General features: G+C 34.5%; 5 protein-coding genes across 15 annotated transcripts in view; 2 read left to right on the top strand and 3 right to left on the bottom strand.

The window, feature by feature from the left end:
- The window catches only part of LOC117608427 (Kinesin heavy chain 73), a 55,220-nt gene extending 52,418 nt beyond the window's left edge, over window positions 1-2,802 (bottom strand). For 4 of the 8 annotated variants that reach the window (XM_076692568.1, XM_076692574.1, XM_076692570.1 and 1 more), the window contains exon 1: window positions 2,483-2,802. In XM_076692568.1, the coding sequence (XP_076548683.1) occupies window positions 2,483-2,537 (55 nt within the window). In that variant the 5' untranslated portion in view covers window positions 2,538-2,802. The remainder of the gene's footprint in view (window positions 1-2,482) is intronic. The other 4 variants (XM_076692588.1, XM_076692575.1, XM_076692580.1 and 1 more) reach the window with 1 other exon arrangement.
- A 412-nt stretch (window positions 2,803-3,214) lies between these two features.
- On the top strand, window positions 3,215-5,436 carry XRCC1 (DNA repair protein XRCC1). Of its 4 annotated transcripts, none has more exons than XM_076692626.1 (3): window positions 3,215-3,307; window positions 3,694-5,072; window positions 5,150-5,436. In XM_076692626.1, exons 2-3 carry the CDS (start codon window positions 3,745-3,747, stop codon window positions 5,286-5,288), a joined length of 1,467 nt encoding a protein of 488 aa, XP_076548741.1. In that variant the 5' UTR covers window positions 3,215-3,307; window positions 3,694-3,744; the 3' UTR covers window positions 5,289-5,436. The 4 variants fall into 4 exon arrangements, with proteins under 4 accessions (XP_076548741.1, XP_076548739.1, XP_076548737.1 ...); XM_076692624.1 differs by having other exon boundaries at window positions 3,236-3,488; XM_076692622.1 differs by having other exon boundaries at window positions 3,236-3,582.
- Window positions 5,437-5,588: 152 nt separating this feature from the next.
- Window positions 5,589-7,778, top strand: PI31 (Proteasome inhibitor 31 kDa). The gene is made up of 5 exons (XM_034333542.2): window positions 5,589-5,929; window positions 6,250-6,399; window positions 6,491-6,771; window positions 7,249-7,401; window positions 7,542-7,778. Exons 1-5 carry the CDS (start codon window positions 5,783-5,785, stop codon window positions 7,666-7,668), a joined length of 858 nt encoding a protein of 285 aa, XP_034189433.1. The 5' UTR covers window positions 5,589-5,782; the 3' UTR covers window positions 7,669-7,778.
- Window positions 7,779-9,422: 1,644 nt separating this feature from the next.
- LOC117608433 (PRL-1 phosphatase) lies at window positions 9,423-12,294 on the bottom strand. Its single transcript, XM_076692650.1, has 5 exons — window positions 12,153-12,294; window positions 11,575-12,070; window positions 11,375-11,506; window positions 11,130-11,296; window positions 9,423-11,035 (listed from the first exon to the last, which is right to left on the bottom strand). Exons 2-5 carry the CDS (start codon window positions 11,689-11,691, stop codon window positions 10,924-10,926), a joined length of 528 nt encoding a protein of 175 aa, XP_076548765.1. The 5' UTR covers window positions 11,692-12,070; window positions 12,153-12,294; the 3' UTR covers window positions 9,423-10,923.
- A 59-nt stretch (window positions 12,295-12,353) lies between these two features.
- The window catches only part of LOC117608428 (Organic anion transporting polypeptide 30B), a 54,167-nt gene continuing 51,454 nt past the window's right edge, over window positions 12,354-15,066 (bottom strand). Inside the window, exon 15 of the mRNA XM_076692606.1 lies at window positions 12,354-12,501. The gene's annotated coding sequence lies outside the window, so the exon portion shown is untranslated. The remainder of the gene's footprint in view (window positions 12,502-15,066) is intronic.

The raw sequence follows: 15,066 nt of genomic DNA, 5'->3' as shown, positions 1-15,066 counted from the left end.
CGCACGTGATCGAATGCCTGGTCAGCGTTTGCGCGTATATGATCGAACGAGCCGTTATAGGATGATAGATAAAATGATGACACACCGTGAAAATCACTCGTCTGTGTTCCTCGAAATGCCTGCTCGAGCTTTTCACTGATTAACGAGTTTATCAAACAAGAGGGTCCTTTAAGGTTTTGATAACCCCGGGGCCCGAGATATCCTAATCCGCTCCTATATGTAACTATAGCAGTCTTATTTTTCCCTATGAGAAAAATTGTTGTCTAGGGTGCAAATGCTTCTCTTAGTTACAATCAAGAGTAGGAAAAACCACCCTCCATTTGCACTTAATTTTAAGGGAACCGAGAGAGAGCCTAATTTAACCCATTAGCTGCCACATATATGTATAATTTATCCGGCCAAAAATTTCAAAAAAAAAAATTTTGCAGTTAATGGGTTAAAACCTATCATTTCCCCATATAATATGATAAAGAGAAATAACTTAAAGACTAAGTTCTTTTGATAATTATTCCATTATACAAGATACGAGGTATTAGTCACCGATGACCTCCCACAGTCGATGTGTTAATACTACGATGTTGACATTATTCATGTATTCATTGTACGCGCGTAAAATTCACGGGCAATGCTAATGACGATGTTTAATGACGTACGCTCATTAACCCTTTTTCTACTAGAAACGACTGTAGTCTGTCGCGGAATGGTCACCGGCTGTGATAATTAAAAAAGAATGTTTGCAAATCAGATCTTATGTGATAGTTTGGCTAAACTTTAGAAATCCAATGGTTCAAAAGTTATAAATATGTAAATTTCGACATTTTTAATATACTTTCAAGGTTAGTTCGACGCTATATTAATCAATGATCTGTCCACTTAATGATATTGCTATCTGCAGACAGAAGCACGTGGGCGACGTTCATTTTGGCGGAATAATTCAAATGTCTATCTACGTGAATTTGCGCGGCTTAGGTTAGGTTAGTTCTTTTAACAGCGTTCTGATACTCGACTCCGCGGACCAATCATGTTACAGATAGAAAACAATATGGCGTCAGACTAACCTGTAAGATACGCTAAAAACCCTCAATTTTAGATACACCTAACTTTTAAACCGCTGAATTCTTAAAGTTAGAAAATACATTTTTGGATTCTACGCATGGCAAATAAAAAGATTAATAATTTCGTGTACCTTAAAATAAAGCTTAACCTAGAAGATAATATATTACACAAATATTGTGCAAAGTTTGCCGCAGTTATATTAACGAAAATAGAAATGGTATATCGAATGCTGGTAGCGAATGTGTTAACGATATGCTAATCACGAGACGAACATTACCGCGTTACGTCAAAACGATCGTTGATAAACGTGGAGACGCTATCTACCTGCTGGTATCTCCTACCTAGAATACGGTAAAACGAACAAAAACGAAAGCAGAAAAACTTAGCCAGCTGTCAGCTGTTTGGTAAAAGAGAAAAAAGACATGGCAACAATAAGAAGGACGCCTTATTTTTTCCTCAAACTTACAAAACTAATTCGCGATAAATCATACTCGCGTTATCGCTCTCAAACGTCACTTGAATTGTTTACCAAAGATACACAAAGCAAAGAGGAAAATTATACAAACAAAAATTATTTATTTATTGAAAATTAAATTTTAAACAATTTTTAAAATGAAGTTATCTTGGTTCAATGATTTTCTAAGCTAGCAAGTCAACAACGGTCTGAAGGAAAATCAAACATTAACGCACACCGTTTTGTTTTTATCGAGTCGCACTGATAATCTTCACTAGAGATAATGAAGTATTTCTTTTTTTTTAAAGAACTCAGCCTGTTTCTGATCGGTGAAAATTCAATGTCCGAAGGTCGTGGAGAGTAACGTCACCGCTGGCATTTTGGTCACATGTTTGTTCTTTGTCACGCGGTTTTGCCGTGCGACAGATGAACAGGTACGGTGCGAGATCGTTTTGCAGGAATGCGTGAAAACGGGTGGACAAAAGACCGTGAACGCTTGAAAATCTTCCACGGATCTCGCTTGCTGCGGTATCGGTATTAACAAGTGTACAAGCAAGGGAGAAGAAAACGTCGCGGATGTATGATCGTAGAATCTATACTTTGGACAAAGAAGCGACAAAGATTCAACTAGTAAACACTAGAGAAGTGGGTCTTTGAAGAGGAGGGTTTGCAATCTACACTTTATGCACGCTTCCTTTTCATCGGGACACGAAGCTTTAGATAAGAGGAACATTAAATGATAACGAAGCAGTTAATCGTTTAGCAGGTGTAAAAGAGCGATTCGTGTATACAGACCGGATGGGAAAACGTCATTCTGTCAAAACGTACTCCGATCGTAGAACGGTATCAAAGGTCGATTTCGAAATCGTCAATGGATAATACATTACTCAGAGCATGCACGATGATTAACGTTACGATAATGGGAGAAAGTATAGGAGAGACAGTATAATGATTTCTTTGAAAATTACATACCTCTGCGATTGAACGGCCGAACCCGAACGGCAACCTTTATTTTATCCGTAGCCATGATTTCACACCGGTAACGCACACTGTATAATTCCTCGATCACAAGGAACTAGCTCGATGCTTTTGTATACACAAATATAATATTCACACGATCTTCATAGCGCTACATTATTCTCAACCCATACCGCGAACTTTTCATATTTTCAAACGACACTACGTCTCACCGAGCCCATGACACACTTCGCCATATTGCTTGAAACTCGTCGTGCGCCAGACGACGGTCGTCCGTCCTATCGAGTGAACGTACTTTCGAGAACTGCCGCTAGGAACGCTTGCGAGCCTCGCCGCTGTGACGTCACGCCGGTGGTAGGGAGAGCGCCTAGTGGGGGAACATTGAACCGCGTTATTTGAAACGCCCATTTCAATGACGTGTATATTAAACTTTATTTATTTAATAAACCTCCCTATTATCTATAATTTATCATTTATTTTTTTGAAAGAATTTCTTTATTATTACATATGTATATAATACCTACTTTGATTCGCGTGTACAAGAATTTTATGGCTTAAAAGTAATCTAAATAATTGGAAATTAGTATTAATTTATTAAATATCGAATTTCATAATGTTTGCTTGAAATTTATAAATGACTGGAGAATATTACCTTGCGTAGGTCTTGCAAAAAACATGAAATTCGCTTATTTTATGAAAAAACTTGATTTTCTACTTACTTAATTTCACCATTTACCGTCAGATGGTGATGCTATGTTTTTAAAGCGCGCATTTGCGTTTTATTTGACGTGTACCTACGATCTTTTTATATATTTAAATGTAATTGTGATTTTTTAAAATTATTCATGTAATACTCTTACGTATTGTTTATAGTATGTAAGTTTTATTAAATTAAATGCGCCAAACTAACTTACTATTCAGTTCCCTCCAAAACTAAAACTCGATCAGTCTGCACTTATATACGTTCCCGCGTTATGATAAAACTATGAGAACAATGAATGTAATTATATGATAATGTAATTGTACTGAAATACAAATAAAACAGTAGATAAGCAATAAACATTTTGGATCAAATCTTTTCATTTGTTATTAAGGTATTACAAAAGAATGTAGGTTAAAGTTGCACTTGATATCTACTTTGTAGTGTTAAAGGCAGCATACTGAAACAATTTAATTTAGTAACACACTTATATTTTATTTTACAGATGTTGTAAATGGTGGTTCCTTCACGAGAAGACAATCAAGATCAGTAAACAATGATTATTAAACTAGTCAAAGTAATAAGTTGTTCTTCTGAACATCCATCTTACCCTGTATCAAATCTTCTTCAGCATCGTTCAAATGGGGGGTGGAGATGTGCTAAACCTGGAGAAATGCTTGCTACTGTTGTCTTTCAGTTGGCAGAACCATCGTGTATCACAGGATTAGATATTGGTAATTATCGTAGTTGTGTGATAATTGTTACTGCTTCTACATCAGCAGAACCTGACAAATGGGTCCCAATTGTAAACCATCAATTTCTGACACACGACGAAGCTGCAAATGGTAAATTCAGAGATCAAGTGCAAATATTCACAAAGAAGGAACTTAATCCAGAAACGATAAAAATAAAATTTGACCGTGTCAAAGTAACTTGTATGCAGTCTGCAAATTTAAAAGAGTTATTTGGCTTATCTTTCATTGTATTGAAAACAGAAGTTGTGGTTGATTTAGGATTGGATGTATTTGGAAGATTTAAACTGAAACAGCCAGAAGAGAACAATGCTAAATCATCTCTGAATGATTTCAAAGAGAAATACTTAAAAATGATTGATAACAAGAAAACAGATTACAAAGGAAGTTTACTTGCAAAAGTCAAAGAAACTGGGATGAGTAATTTTTCTAAGAGACAAGAAGAGGACAGGGAACCAATGAAAAGACCTTTATTAGAAAAACTGGAGGCAGGAAAAGCTGAAGAAGTGTTTGGAAAGAAAGATACAGATTCAGCTTCATTGAATAGCTCTAAAGTCAAAGATGAAAAAACTACAACTGATGAACCAGTAGTGAGAACTCCATTTGGGGATGTTGTACCTTCACCCTCATCCAAAACAAATAAAAAGGACACAAAAAATGAAAATGAAGCTCACAGTAAAAATTCTAGGAAACGTTCCTTAACTCCGGAAGAAAGTTCGTCAAAAGAAAACATAATTAAAAAGAAGCAAAATTGCCCTCAGTGCCAAGATGAATCAGAAAACAAAATTTGTAAAAATTGTGGAAAGGTGCCTCCACCCAAGCCTGTAGATAGACCAGAAAGACCTGCAAAGAAGAATGCTGTGAAGGCACAGAAACCAAAAAAACCATTTTCTAAACTTTTTGAGGATGTTTCATTTTCACTCAGTGGATATGTTAATCCACAAAGGGATGAAATAAGGAAAAAAGCTCTTCAAATGGGAGCAAGGTACATTGCTGATCCTAATACAACTAATAAAAAATGTACCCATCTGATTTGTGCCTTTAAAAATACTCCAAAGTATCAACAGTTAAAAGGCCATTCTAAAATTGTTTCACATGATTTCATTGAAGATTGTTTTAATGAAAAAATAAGGTAAAACTATTTTTATTATTCTAATCATTGAATGAAAAGCAATAAACTCATATGTACATTAAACAATATTTGTACAGATTTCCGTGGAGGCGTTATGCTTTGGATAGAAAAGCAAGAGCTGAACCTGAAAGTGAAGAAGAAATAGTAGGTAGTTCATCACCACCAAGAACATCTAATGTATTTGAAGAAGATACTGATTCGGATTCTAATTATTGAATAATCGTTCATTCATTTTGCTACATACAAAAAATAACTGCTGGCACAGAATTTTACTCAATATGTACATAATTAATTAATTTTCATGTAAAAATATTTTATTTGCGGATGAAATGTAATGAATCTGTTAATATAATCTCAATTTTTGTAAGCTTTAAAATACAAGTGAATAACTATAAAATGTATTTTAATAAAAATTGTTTCCTAACTTTTGATATTCTAATAAACATTTGAAAGCATTATGATTCAACTTCAGGGATTCGTTTGTTTTACGTCACGATCAATTGTCATTAAACAAACTAATTTTATTAACAAAATGTTGAAAAATCTAACGTAAATTAAGAATATGAAATTCGATATTAATTTTAAACTCGGCGATATGTAACTTAAATTATTCAAGTATTGCACTTGTTTCCGGAAATCAAAGCAGTCGCATGCAACTGTCAATGGCGTAAACTGGAGAACTTCAAAACTGTCCATCATACACGATCAAAATGGTTGATGAAAATAATACGTTTGGTTTTGAGCTTATGCAATCGATATATGATAATCAGATAGCGAAAAAAGAGGATGTTTTAATATTATTTGTTCACTGGTATCTGATAAAACATGGATTCAGATGCCTCGGGCTTGGTGATTCAGTAAGTTACGTTGAAAATACATTTACGCGCAATGTCGCGCAATACAAACGTTTTGTCTAATAATCTTTTATATTGTTTGTTACTATAATTAAAAAGCCAGAACTATTGTATTGTTTTATACAGAATTTGTAGTACGTCATTTGTAAAGGTTATATCGTTATTTTTGCAAATCTGTCAGACTAATAAATTGTCTTCTAAAAATGAAATTTTTAATGTAATCACCTACTGTCATTGCGTAATTTGAGCAATTTTACACTCTAATAGGCATATATAAAACCTAGAAATATGATTCTTAATGAACATATGTTTGTTTCTTTCAGAAAGCATTTAATGATTCAGAGAAAGGCTGCGAATTATTGCCAGAAGGATGGAATACACGTCCAAATTACACATTTCGTTATATAAACAATAAAAAATTATATATATTGCATGGTATAAAATCTGATGAGGATCTGCTTATAAATCTATTGGTAATTAAAAATTTGTATTTATATATTAGTATTGTTATTGATACCAGATTCTATGAATAATAATGAAAGTTATTAATATTTTACTTTACAGAAGGTTGATGATCAACATGTATCCAGTGCACAGTTTCCGATAAATCAAATTGTAAATAATCTTCATGGACCATTGGAATCTTTAATATCTTCCTATCAAAGCGTCATAAATATAATTCAAAAGGAACTTATTGATCCTGTGCTTCCTAATAACACTGCAGAAGGTTCTACTCAGACAACATCAGTATGGAGAGAACCACGCAGTACTGATTCTTACAGTACTCCTGATCCTTTAAGGGTAGGACCAGGGGGGTCACGTCCTTCATCTGTACCTGGTTTACGGTAATATTCGCATCGATTCATAGAATATGAATATGTATAATTTTTGCCTGAAAAAGGAGAATTTAAAAAATACATATCGTAATAAGGGATGACAGGGAAATGATCGAAGAATCGATGCGACTTAAATATAATAAATTAGTAAATAATACGTAAAACATCTTTACAGACCTCTCGTGATGATATAAACCTGGAAGACATTTTATCACAGTTCGAAATTTGAATTTCTGTCATCTATTTTCAAGCACAAAAAAGATCAATCCCTTATTTCTGAAAATTATTTGAATTAGAATTCTTAATTTTAGCAAGTACAGTTGATCCTACAAGTATTAAGGGTACAAAAGTTTTCATTCTCTCCATGATCTGTTTATAATGATAAATTAGCTATTATTTTTGTATAATCTTTCAAATTCTTTGATTAATAATTAATTATTAAAGTAATCACAATTTTATCTAATAAAATGTATGTTTGTTTCAAAGGGATCCTGCTACGGATCCTTTGAACGTAGGATCTGCCGATTTAAATCCATTCGCTCGTGGGGGCGGTGGCATGATCTATGATCCATTTCCACCGCTTCGTAATCCGGTTATTCCACGAAGACCGGCTTTAGGAGTTCCTGGAAGACTGCCACCGTAAGTTGGAAACCATAACAGCAATACAGTAAGCGCTTGATAATTTCCCGAATGCAGAGAATTATCAAACGCTTACTGTACGATATTTTATTATAATTTCTTTTCTTACAATATATCATAAAAATGTATTTATATTGCAGAGGAGCAGTTCCTCCTCATGCAAGGTTCGATCCTTTTGGTCCTCCTGATATTGAACAACCCAGACCACGACAGGATCCAGATAATGATCATTTACCTCCTCCCGGATACGATGACATGTTCATGTAAAACTAAAACAATGTACTGACAGGAAATATATATATATCAGTTTAACGTGTAGTTTTGTACACAACTATCGATCTTTATCTAATTTTGTATAAAAAAAAAATAGAAAACAACGATATTTAAATAAAGCATTTCTGTTGTTTGTAAAAACAATGTCATGATATAGAAATATTTTATTTCGTCAATGTAAGAAGTGACATGAAAACATGGCTTCTTCACAAAACGACTTCCATTCTTTTTTTATTTCATTACTGATGTTTTACAATATAACAAAATTCATCATTTATAATTTAATTCAATTTCATTAATACAGCGGTAGGTAGGAAATTACATTAACAAATTAAATACAATAATAATATAGTAATTCTTGTTTAAATTGCGCTAACTCGTTAAATTTATTTTTTTCCTTAATCGATTCGAAAAAGAGTGACTTGTTCTTATCCCGTTTACGTCGGTTCAAAATAGAGGATATTTTCTTTGCTACCTAAGTTGTTTCTGTTCTCAGTATTCGTATGAGTCGAAAACATTTTTATTCGAACGTAAAGTAAATGAAAAAATAATTTCCATAGTCGCCATTGTTAAAAAATATGGCAATTAAACGAAAAAGTTATATATACCCTTATATTTTTTTAATGGATCGTTCCTCTGGATAATAAAATAAAAATCTGACACAACGTTTCGATTCAATTCTTCGAGAATAAAAATACTCTGCGAGTACGGGAGATATTAAATATTCAGATCAAAATACATTCCTAAATACAATTTCACAATAAGATCTACCAATGCCCATTTGATTTGAAACAGTGAATCACACGATTCTTGTTAGTCCTGAAAAAGATTTCGAATATATTATATCATTTTCCCAGGTAGCTCGTTTCACTAAGCCCGATTCATTTAATCCTCTTCTAATTTTCAACCATTTTTTTTTTCTCGCGAAAATTGTATCACAGATAAAAAATATTCACTCATATATGTATATTTATATATATATATATACGTAATTACTTCTGACAGAGAAGTACATCTCGCTTGAAGAAGTGAATCGACGTGCAAAATTAAATTTCACATTTTTAAAAATTCGTTGGTAACTTTTCTTTCTTTTTTCTCAATGAATCCTAAGGTATACCTAATTTAAAGTATCATCATCTTACTTTAAAAGGGCTATTATTGAGAAACAAAAACAAACATTAGCAATCATGATAATTGTAAAGAGTAAACTAAATATTAATAATAATATTAAAAATAAATTGAACAAGTAAAAATTATTCGTTCAATTTCGGATCTAAGGCTTGATAAGTTTCTTTTTTCTTATAAGAATGTCCCTCGTCCCATCCTCTGGTAAAAAATATTGCAGTGTTTTTTTTTAACATTACAAAAAAGGAGCTGTACCAGGTTCAAATTTCATTCCTAGTCTGCGATCACAGTGAATGTACTTGGTTTACCTAAAAAAGAATAATTATGCACAAAAATGGCAAATCTTTGATCACTGGTGACGCAACAATCGCGCAATTAATTGATTAGTCAGTTTCGTAGAAAAATGTCATACCTTACATGCTAATCATGAAAAGAAAACTAACGATACAAACAGCTAACGACAGTTCACATCACTCTTGTACACAATTCTCTGCCAAGTACGAAAATATTAAAAACAATTCACATATCATAAATACATTGTAGAAACGTGCGTACATTCACGTTAAATCGACAGACGCATGAAATGAATCTAAGTATTATATTCATTATTTTAGGAGCGAATCTTCTTTTTTTTTCCTTCTATTTTTTTTTTGAACACAGTTTAGTGTGGCGTACAGCGTCATCGACAATTTTACCAAAATTCGTGAATTACCATTACAATAGATGCTTCACACAAAACGCGTATGCAGCCTTTTAAAATTTGTCGAATAAAAGTGGATGTTTAAAAATATTTTGGTGAAATTGTCGTTAAGCTACGATAAAAGTGATATATAACTCTGGTGTGATTTACTTCACTTTGTTTCGCAATATTTCGATATTTCAAGTTAACGCAGATTTCAAGTCCAGTAGAAGTTAAGAATACCCATCAGTTTGGCATGCCACTGGAAATGCAACGCAATATTTTTTTCTATTGTATATTGTGCTAAAATGTTTCCGAACTGATACTCAAAGATTTGATCTACCTATGAATCCATGTATTATTGATTGTATTTTGCAATATCTCCTTAACAGATGCAGCAGTAATTAAAATATACATTGTAGTTCAACGCTAATTGGTTAATTTAAATGTTGCAACTGCAACATACTGCGAAATACTTGCGAACTATTTCAAGTGAAAATAATATATTGCATAAACCACGCACTGTTAAGGAGATACGTTTTGTAATGAATACGTTACTCCGATCTTTATCTGAAAAAAATCATGTAAGTATCATGTTATAATTTCTCATTCTAGTTATATGCAAAACACCTGTAAAAAAAATCTGGTCACAGTAATCTAAAGGCAAACACATTAAATCACTTTAAAAAGTGTTGACAAGATATTTATGCATTTTTCTGTAATCAATCTTACTGGGAAAACGTAACTTTTTATTGCACTAATATCTCTAAACTACGCTTCATCATGACGGCTGTGTACACTCGCAGTACTGAAAAAACCATCCTTCTTACAAAGAAAAAAAAGAAATCATGCTAATTTCCACGTCCTTGCTTCGTTTTTAAAATATTTAACATAAATAACGTATTAACTACTGTTTACAAATTAATTAATCAATTAATTAATTAAGTATTGCATGTTTTATTATCTTGGACCAAGTAAATGCAGCCTTCTAGAATACCTATACGTAATAATGTTAAACGAGGCACCCAAAGTATTACCGTATAACGCATAAAGTTGATCCAATTTATTTTATTGTACAAATCACGATCAGATCCATTCTAATTTAATTAACTGTTCTGATCACGTGCAAGAAGGTCTCCCCGTTCGTTCTGCAACGTTAATTTAGTATAAAACATAAATACAAAAATTTTCGTAAAACGAAGAATGCAAATAAATCACTTTTCAACTGTTCGATTTAGAGAATAAGACAACGAAAGAGTATGCCTGTAAAAATTTCTTTAGTTTAAGTAGTTCGGTTGCATTTCCATTGATAGGCCTTTCAGAACAGAGTCGATACAATTATGTCTCTTGTTATCAGGCGCGAAAACCTATACAATTAGATATACCAATCAGTATGAATTAGTAACTTTTCACAGAAAAAAAAAGGAAAAAAAAAATCGTTTGATCTATTGGACACAGCAGGAGTTCTTTTGTCCATTTTTGAGCTTCAACCGAGATTTGGGACGATACTTTTCAAGATAGGCCAGCTGCTTCGAATTGATGGCGCCTCGTCTTTTACTGGAACAAACGAAGAAAATTCTCTTATAGGTATTTTTATACGCGCGACGAAGTTTCTCGGAGAAGTTGAATAATCGCGGCATCGATAACTTACTCCCTGATTAACGTGACTGCATCCTCGTACTTTAATCCAAGCTCGATAAGAGCAAGCGCAACTAAAACCGGTGCTCTACCGAGTCCTGCAACGCAATGCACCGCCACGCATGCATCAGGTGACTCGCGGAATCGATTTTTTAGCAGTTCAAACCATTCATCGATGACCTAATAATAAGAATTTATTTATTCCCATCGAAATTTATTGCATTTCCTACACTCATTTCATAGTAACGGTGTATTTACTTCGTTCGGTGGAAAAGTGCCATCGTCAAACACCAAGTCCACCACGTTGATCCCTTCAGCTTTAAGTTCCTCAACTTTGTACGTTGGTTCGCACACCCTCACTACTTCTTTTACATTGTGCTTTTTCAGTTCCTGAAACAATGATGATGTTTAATAATTTCCAATCTCGTAGATTCATTTTACAATATTAAGGAGCCTACTTGAATAAAAGTATGAATGGTCTGATCATTGGGCCGATCAGTGATGAGGAACTTCATGTTTTTGTATTCAATCTCGGCGGGCTCGGGTCTGATATCCTTCACCCTCATGTTGCTCATTTCCTCTTGGACAACAAGCGATAAATAAAAAAACTCCTACTCCTGTGTGTATTCTTCTATAATTTCTTCAAATGACTTCTTTGTACGACACTGTTTCTCTTTATTTCTGCAATGTGTGCCACACTATACCCAAGCGATAAAGGCTGAATTTGACAACTTAGCCCATAGATGTCAGTCTTATAAAGTTGTTTTTCATTTAACTAATTGAATACTTTGTTATTTTTTTACAGAGGACAGAACAATGGGTTTACATGTAGACCTCGGAAAGGGTTGGTAGGGTGCGAATTTCACTGAAAGAGTGAGGGCTACGTTACATTAGGCGTTCTTGATATGCGATTGATTCCCACTTGGGATCCTCGACTACAATTCGGAAGATTATCTGAAAAGAAAAAGATACATTTGTCAGTAATAGTTCGTGCAAATGTTTATCTTATGAAAATGTTAGTAGTATTAACTCTTACCTATTTGGCACTGGGTGCGCCTGAATCAGGTGCGCTCAGTATCTACAATTCTTGCATTTAATTATGTAAATTAACAATTGATTCTATTTAATTCTTCTATGTTTCGTATGATGACTAGCTGATGATTTTTTCTTTTTTTTGTTTTTAACTTTGAGGCAACGATCCCAATATTATCAAATTTTCCTTTGCCTGATTATGATGTTTTGTTTTTTTTTTTTCTTTTTTCCTTTAATAATACCTAGTTGATTCTAGGATGTTTGGGCGTGTCTCTCTATTTGTGTTGAGCCTGGCAGTATTCTGCGCTATCCAGCTGAAACTCCATGTATGTGAGGATGCACTCACCAGGAAACTGCAACAGAAATAGAAATGAAATATTAATTAAAGGAACCCTTTATAAGAGCGCCAAAGATTTATCAATGGCGCTAGTTGCGCCCGATCTTGGCTGAGATATTCGAAACGTTTCACCAGGCGCCGAACAAAAACGAATTTTCTTTATCTTTGGCACAAGCGTTCTGTACCTATGCCAAACGAAACAGACAGTTGAAAACGTGTAAGAGTCGAAGAAGTACTTCCGTCATTTTATGAATCTGATTTGAGGGGGTTTGCGCTGATCGCAAATAGAAATGTCTAGGTCACCATTCCGAGATCATAACGCGATGTTACCTACAGCTGATACACTCGCGAAAGTCAGAATATGTCATTAAATATTTGATTTTAATTTTATAACACTAAAGAAGAATAAAATGTTTCATGTATTGCAGGGCCGGCCCTGAGATTTAGGGGGTCCGAGATTGAGTACCTCAAATAAAATTTATAAAATTAACATTAAAGCTTGGATAACTAATTTAGATTTCTAGTTACCTTTTTCAAATTCAAATCTTCGAAAAAATATATAGATTTAAAAATACTAAACTTTGTTAACACTTTCTTCTTTCAGAAACTTTATAATCGCAATCACTTCCCATTTCCGTTTCAGTGGAGACTCGACCGCATAGTTGGATTAGCTCGATCGCGTAAGTGAAAATAAGCTCTCGACTGACAGGACGTCTCTTTACGTTTGTAAATTTGAAACGCACATCGAAATAAATATAGGCATCGATACAATCAGAGGGGAGACGAATTGCACACCGGCGTCGTTCCGTCAGGATGTCGAGACGATTTACGAAATACCCTTTTTACGTAACGAAAGCTTCTTCCGAAGCCGAAGACGGCTGTCTTCATCTTCGAACTTGCTACGACAATCGGATGACGGATAGGAAGAGAAAGTGAGAGCGCTCGAATCGACGTACCGGAATAACCCGAATAATTGGCAGCCGGTATATGATCAGTCACGAGTGCTACTCTGCACTTTACAACGATGCTTCGTTTCAAGGTCGAATCCATCTTGCCAATCTTACAATTGTCGATTATTCGATTCTCTACAACCCTTTGCTCCAAAATATCTAACACGGTATATTCCACTGGATTCGAAATCTTAAATATCGTCACGCGCCCCTAGGCCCTAGGGATTTTGATACTTCGACTGGCACGGCGGCCGTCGGTGAAAGTATTCAAAGATCAGAAAGATGTATTAAAAGCTCGCATTGTTAAAGGAAAAGGTTTTAAAAGTAATGGGGTAAAGCGTGTCAACGAATGGATGTGTGTAGAGGTCGCCACGTATCCGTCGTTTTACCGTTAGCACCTTCGGTGGAAGGCTGGTGGAAAAAAAAGATTCACTGAAATCAACCTAGAAACCTACTTCCTCGACATAGAATACGTTAGCCCCAGTGAAAACGAGTACGAACTCGTCGCAGACACCGTTTATCTTTTTTTTTTTTTTCTTTTACTCTCGAGACAAGTGAAACTTACGAGCAGCATACATTTAGTTGGTTATAGATCAACTCTAATATGTATACGCTAACAGTATGGCGTTATATGAACTCGAGCAGTTGGTGTCCGCTAACGCCATAACGAAAATTTCATTGCATCATTTTTTAGGTTATAATGAAAATAATTATTTATATCTGAATACTTAATTTTTCTACAATTTTACGAGAAATTTGTGCACCAACGTTAATGCGGCAAAATTCAAATTGAAATCGCAAAGTGAATGCAAGGTTTTCTAATTCACCATTGTTTCCATCATACAAAGAATGCGTTGCTATACCAAGCTACGTGTGAATTCAATGAATACACGAGAAATGCATACAGGTGTTCCTCATATTCAAACAAGATAAGTCGTTTGCAACGAGGGGCTGGCTCATTATGGCCGCGAGCGTGTAAATTAAGGCCGTGAAAATCTCAGGACGGCGCGTCGATATAGGAGGGAACAAGAACGACGGATACATTGAACTTTCGCGTAGCTATTTTCATCGAAGTGTAATTCAGCGAACTATAAATACGCGACACGCTGAAACACTCTACACATCACGGACAATTCCGCGATCTAGGCTGGGGACGTCGTTCACGGAACCGTGGAATTCTTTTTCAATTTGCTTATCGACACCTTCGATACGACCATTTCCGTATCGAAGGATATAGGTATATCTATCTTCTATGCGACAAATGAAATACCGAGTAGAGAAAGATTCTCTAGGTCTAATAAGAAAATCAATAAGGGTCTAAAGGCCAGTGTTCATATTCAAGGTGGCAATTTCAATGTATAAGCGGCTACAAGTGAATCAATCGTTAAGAATATCTATATCTTAATTAAAATATAATTATAACGTGTTTCTTAACCCTCGGATGGCGGACCATGGAGAGACCCCCCACCCAAGACGGCGGACCACGGAGAGAGCTACAAATCTTAATTTAATTTTGTATTTCATATTATTTTCTTTTTGTTTAACAACGATACATTTAACTGTAGTTTAATTATTGTAGTGGGAGTAACAACCTTGAGACATAAATCTTTAGTTAAAGCTATAAGACACGA

This window comes from Osmia lignaria, chromosome 2 (genome assembly GCF_051020975.1).
Source record: "Osmia lignaria lignaria isolate PbOS001 chromosome 2, iyOsmLign1, whole genome shotgun sequence".
Classification (NCBI taxonomy): domain Eukaryota; kingdom Metazoa; phylum Arthropoda; class Insecta; order Hymenoptera; family Megachilidae; genus Osmia; species Osmia lignaria.
The sequence above is the reverse complement of the archived record's forward strand: the minus strand, read 5'-3'. Positions and strand labels throughout refer to the sequence as shown.

What these genes read in the sequence shown, in the direction of transcription:
- XRCC1 (XM_076692626.1), top strand. Translation starts at nt 3,745, where the DNA reads ATGATTATTAAACTAGTCAAAGTAATAAGTTGTTCTTCTGAACATCCA. An exon ending in TGTTTTAATGAAAAAATAAG is followed by an intron (nt 5,073 to 5,149) that starts GTAAAACTATTT and finishes ATATTTGTACAG; the next exon opens with ATTTCCGTGGAGGCGTTATG.
- LOC117608433 (XM_076692650.1), bottom strand. Translation starts at nt 11,691, where the DNA reads ATGAGCAACATGAGGGTGAAGGATATCAGACCCGAGCCCGCCGAGATT. An exon ending in CCATTCATACTTTTATTCAA is followed by an intron (nt 11,507 to 11,574) that starts GTAGGCTCCTTA and finishes TCATTGTTTCAG; the next exon opens with GAACTGAAAAAGCACAATGT. An exon ending in GCACTTTTCCACCGAACGAA is followed by an intron (nt 11,297 to 11,374) that starts GTAAATACACCG and finishes TCTTATTATTAG; the next exon opens with GTCATCGATGAATGGTTTGA.
- PI31 (XM_034333542.2), top strand. Translation starts at nt 5,783, where the DNA reads ATGGTTGATGAAAATAATACGTTTGGTTTTGAGCTTATGCAATCGATA. An exon ending in TCATCTGTACCTGGTTTACG is followed by an intron (nt 6,772 to 7,248) that starts GTAATATTCGCA and finishes TTTGTTTCAAAG; the next exon opens with GGATCCTGCTACGGATCCTT. An exon ending in GTTCCTGGAAGACTGCCACC is followed by an intron (nt 7,402 to 7,541) that starts GTAAGTTGGAAA and finishes TTTATATTGCAG; the next exon opens with AGGAGCAGTTCCTCCTCATG.